Consider the following 4483-nt stretch of genomic DNA (forward strand, 5'->3'; position numbering starts at 1 on the left):
GGCTCTCTCTGTGCTCTCTCCTCCCTGCCTCCCGCCTGCCCGCTGCACCCAGCTGGGGCCTTCACCCTGCTCCAGCTTGGACTGGCCAGGTGCAGCCTCAGCGCCCAGCTGTTCAGCCCCTGCCCTCCACCCTTCTCCACAGGACAACCTCCCCCTGCCTTTGTTAAGCCCCTCATCCACCACATCCGCATTCCCCCGGCCTCACCAGCTCCTTTGGCCTAGTTCCTGACCCTGGTGGACAGGCTTTGGGCATTTGATCTGACGATGCAAATCCTGCCCCAGTGTAGGTGTCTGTGTGTGTGGCTGTGACCTTGAAGGGACACATTCGTGTTGCCCAGTGTAGGGGTTCATGGTCTTGTGACCTTGAAATGTCCCTAATTATGTCCTTGTGCGTGGTGCCATTCTGTGTGTGTGTGTGTGTGTGTGTGGTGGGTGTACTACAGGGCCCTGTGTGTCCACATCAAGCCCACATGTGTGAACCAGGTCTCCCTATGTGAAACCCAGTGAGTGACCTTCAACACTGGGTCTAGCTTGGGGGCTGACCTAGAGATGGATAAGTATGTCCTGTCCTGGCCACTTGTGTCTCCAGCTATATGTCTTTGACCTTGAATGCCCAGCCCTGTTGCCCTGTAGTCTGATTTAGTGGGTGCACATCTGGGTGTTGGCCCCCTGGGGTGGTGTTTGCAGCTTTGACTCCCTACGAAACGGCCTGTGGATGCATCAGCTCCTACCTTGACTGTGTCTGTGCAGATGTCTGACTTACTTTGGCCACATCTGTGTCCACAACCTGAACATCGACATGTATATATCATAAATAAATCTATGTCCTTTGTTAAAAATAACTACTATTAATATTAAGCAGTTACCATGTGCCAGGCATCACTCACCATTCACACACTCCTGTTTCATTCTTACAACAATCCCCATTTTAAAGATGAGGAAACAGAGGCACAGAGAGGTCAAATGATTGCTCGAAGTCTCACAGCTATGTTTGAACCCAGGGTTAAGGACCCACCTTCTTTGTTCGGACCCTGTGTGCAAATGTCTGTGACATCGGATGCCAACACCCACATGAGAGACTGTGAATTTAGGTCTGGTCTATATCCAATTCTCTGTGTGTGCGTGTGTCCATGTCTTAGCCATCCATATTCAAATACACATATGAACTTATGTGCTGTGGTTCTTGAAGCTGCAACCTAAGTATGCAAGTGAATTTTAGCTTTAAAGAGCTGTCGATATCTGTACCTAAGTTTGGAAGCTTAGATGTGTATGTACATCCATGACCTTGTGTGACCACATCTGTGTCTTGTATTGTATGCTGAATTTGGCTGAGATGTCCAGGTTCTGGGGCCAAGACTGTACGTCATACATATTGAATGGCCACATCCATCTGGGCATGTGACAATTTGGTGACCTTGAGTGACTAGTTCCAAGTGACCACCTGTCTGACCTGTATCCAGTGTCCCTGTCTCCACTCCCAGTCACAGAGGACTTCTCGTCCTCTGATCCTTTACCCTTCCTCTCTCTCCCAGAGTCCTATAGCAAATGGGGTAGGGGCTAGAGTTCTGGAGGAAACAGGCTGCAGTTGTAAATAAACAGCAGGGACTGCTTAAGAAATTGGCAAAAGGCACAGGTGAGAAATAGTTGTGAAGGCAGGGTGCATGGAAGGTGCAGGAGGTAATGAAAAGGTCCCTGTCCTCGGGATCTTCTACCCCTTCTCCCAGCAGCACAGGAAGGTGGCAAGTTGCTGAAAGGTGAGGAGTGTGCGCCCCACTCCCAGCCATGGCAAGTGGCCCTCTACGAGCGTGGACGCTTTAACTGCGGTGCTTCCCTCATCTCCCCACACTGGGTGCTCTCTGCGGCCCACTGCCAAACCCGGTATGACGGCAGGGCTCAGGGGCCTGGCTGGAGGGTAGAACTCCTAGGGGGAAGGTGGAGACTGGTGCCAGGACCCTCAGGTTCTGAAGGAGGAAGAGGCTGGAGGTCAAGCTCCTGGGTGAGGAGAGGGTGGGTTCTGAACTCTTAGGTCCCTGAAGGAGGAAAAAGAGGACGGTAGAGTCCCAGCTTTTGATCTCCTGAGGCAGGATGAGTCCAGGGATGTTGTAATTTTGGATTCTGAGGAAAGGAGGGCTGGCGCCGAGAGGGTTCAGTTCCAGGTGTGTGCCTGACTTGGACTCCTTGGTCCCTGAGGGGCAGGGGCTGGAACCATTGGCTTCAGGGTCTTAGGAAAGGGTAGTGGGATCTCAAAATTCCCAAAGGATCTAGGGACCACAGGTTGTCCACTCTTTGATCCTTTGCCTACTCCTCACTCCACTCGCCCACACAGCTCCATGACAGTGCACCTGGGTGAGCACAATCTGCGCAAGCGTGATGGACCAGAGCAACTGCGGGCTGTTTCTCGAGTCATCGCACATCCTGGCTACGAAGCGCGAAGTCACCGCCATGATGTCATGTTGCTGCGGCTGGCCCACCCTGTGCGCCTGACCCCCCAGGTGCACCCTGTGACGCTACCCACCCGTTGCCCTAGCCCGGGTGAGGCCTGCGTGGTGTCTGGATGGGGCCTGGTGTCCAACAATGAGCCTGGGACCACAGGGAGCCCGGAATCACAAGGTGAATGAAAAGATGGAGGAGCTGGATGTGAGGCTTTGAGGAACTCTATTCTCCAGGGTTCTTGGGTGGAGGGGACAGGGCTGGAATTTATGGGTCTGCTCCAACTTCACTGTCCTCCCCAGTGAGTCTCCCAGATACACTGCACTGTGCCAACATCAGCATTATCTCAGACACATCTTGTAACAAGGACTACCCCGGGCACTTGATGAACACCATGGTGTGTGCAGGAGCAGAGGGCGGAGGCACGGACTCCTGTGAGGTCAGAGTCCAGAGGGAGCCATCAGGTGGAGGAAGAGGGTTGGGGACTGGTTTGAGAGTTAGGATGGGGCTGGATATCATTTGTTTTGGGCTAGAGAGGATGCCAGGTTGGAAGAGCAGTCCACCCTAGAGAGATGGAGAAGGAAGAACAGTTAGAATAGGGGTGAGTCTGGAGTTGGGGCTGGAGATGGGGATAGGATTGTGCTGTGTTTGAGGTGCACGGTGTGGCAATTGGGTTGGGGTTCAGAATGGGAATAGGTGTGGTTTGGTTTTGGATGGGAAATATGTCAGGGTTGAATCAGAATGGGGTAGATTTTGTTTGAGATGCAGAAGGTATGAAAATTGGGATTGGATTGTGAGGATGCACATGGGTTTGGTTTCATTTTGAATGGGGAACATGTGGGGGTTGGGTTGAGTTGGATTTAGTTTAGTTCACTTGGGTTGGGGTTGCAAGGGGGTGAGGTTGGATATGCATTGAGTGAGTTAGTTAAGTTGGGGTTGGGTTGGATTAGTTTTGGTTAAATTGGACTGTATTGAGTTGGGTTGGGCTTGCCTGGGGTGGGCATGCAAATTGTGATTAGGACAGAGATGGGCACACTAGATCCAGGAGGTTTTCACTCATCCTGAGACCCCCTCTTCTCTCCACAGGGTGACTCTGGGGGACCCCTGGTCTGTAGGGGTGTCTTGCAGGGCATTGTGTCCTGGGGTGACGTCCCTTGTGACACCACCACCAAGCCTGGTGTCTATACCAAAGTCTGCCACTACTTGGAGTGGATCAGGGAAATCATGAAGAGGACCTGACTATCTTGGCCTACCTCCTATGTCCTAAGCAGAAGCCCCCATGCCTGGCCAGCAGCCCTGTCCTGACTTGGAACAGAATTAAGCCATCCCTCAAGACCCTGTCCAAGGCCCAGCTGTTAGCCAAGGACTTGTCCCGCCTGAAGGCAAAGCTGGTGCTCAAGGTCACCTAGCCTTTAACACCAAGATAACAGAGAGCACTGATCCAAGTTTCTCTGTAGGAGTTTCTGTGACTTTCTTCTGGGGATGAAGGGAAATTGGAGACAAAGATTGGGTGGGGAACCCGCAGACACTGTACACTGTTTTCACCCACTCCCCCAATCCTGAGGGGAGGAGAAAGGGCTTGAAGCAAGGCTCTGTCCATTCAACAGGTATGACCAGAGATGTGATCTTGAACAAGAGGCCCAATCTCACTCAGCCTAGGTCTGTCCATATGTAAAATGGAGATCATCATATTGCTTAACTTATAGGGTTGCTGTGAGATTAAATGAGGTAATTCACATGAACTGATTAGAATAGCATCTGGCACTGGGTAAATATGCTGTATCTCTGGACCCCAGTGAAAGGACCCAGCAAATACTAGATTACCAAGAATAACTTTTTCTTTAAGACTTAGTTCTGGGCTTCCTGATAGCCATACAAAAAGGCAAATACTCTCCTTTCCTTAGCCAGGTTCCTGACATACAGCAGATGCTGGGACCCTGTGAGTTGCTTTGTTTTTACCAAAAAGCCAGGATAACATGTTAGAAGCCTATGGGTTTACCATTGAGGCTGCAGGAATCAGGAATCTAGGTCCTGATTCTCTTCAGAGGCCCCA

At 51.5% G+C, this 4483-nt stretch overlaps 1 protein-coding gene across 1 annotated transcript; it reads left to right on the forward strand.

Annotated features, from left to right (window-relative positions):
• Window positions 1-264: 264 nt before the first annotated feature.
• On the forward strand, window positions 265-3672 carry KLK15 (kallikrein related peptidase 15). The gene is made up of 6 exons (XM_045531840.1): window positions 265-283; window positions 1482-1550; window positions 1728-1878; window positions 2327-2610; window positions 2733-2869; window positions 3517-3672. Exons 1-6 carry the CDS (start codon window positions 265-267, stop codon window positions 3667-3669), a joined length of 813 nt encoding a protein of 270 aa, XP_045387796.1. The 3' UTR covers window positions 3670-3672.
• Window positions 3673-4483: the final 811 nt, after the last annotated feature.

This window comes from Lemur catta, chromosome 19 (assembly GCF_020740605.2).
Source record: "Lemur catta isolate mLemCat1 chromosome 19, mLemCat1.pri, whole genome shotgun sequence".
NCBI classification, from domain to species: domain Eukaryota; kingdom Metazoa; phylum Chordata; class Mammalia; order Primates; family Lemuridae; genus Lemur; species Lemur catta.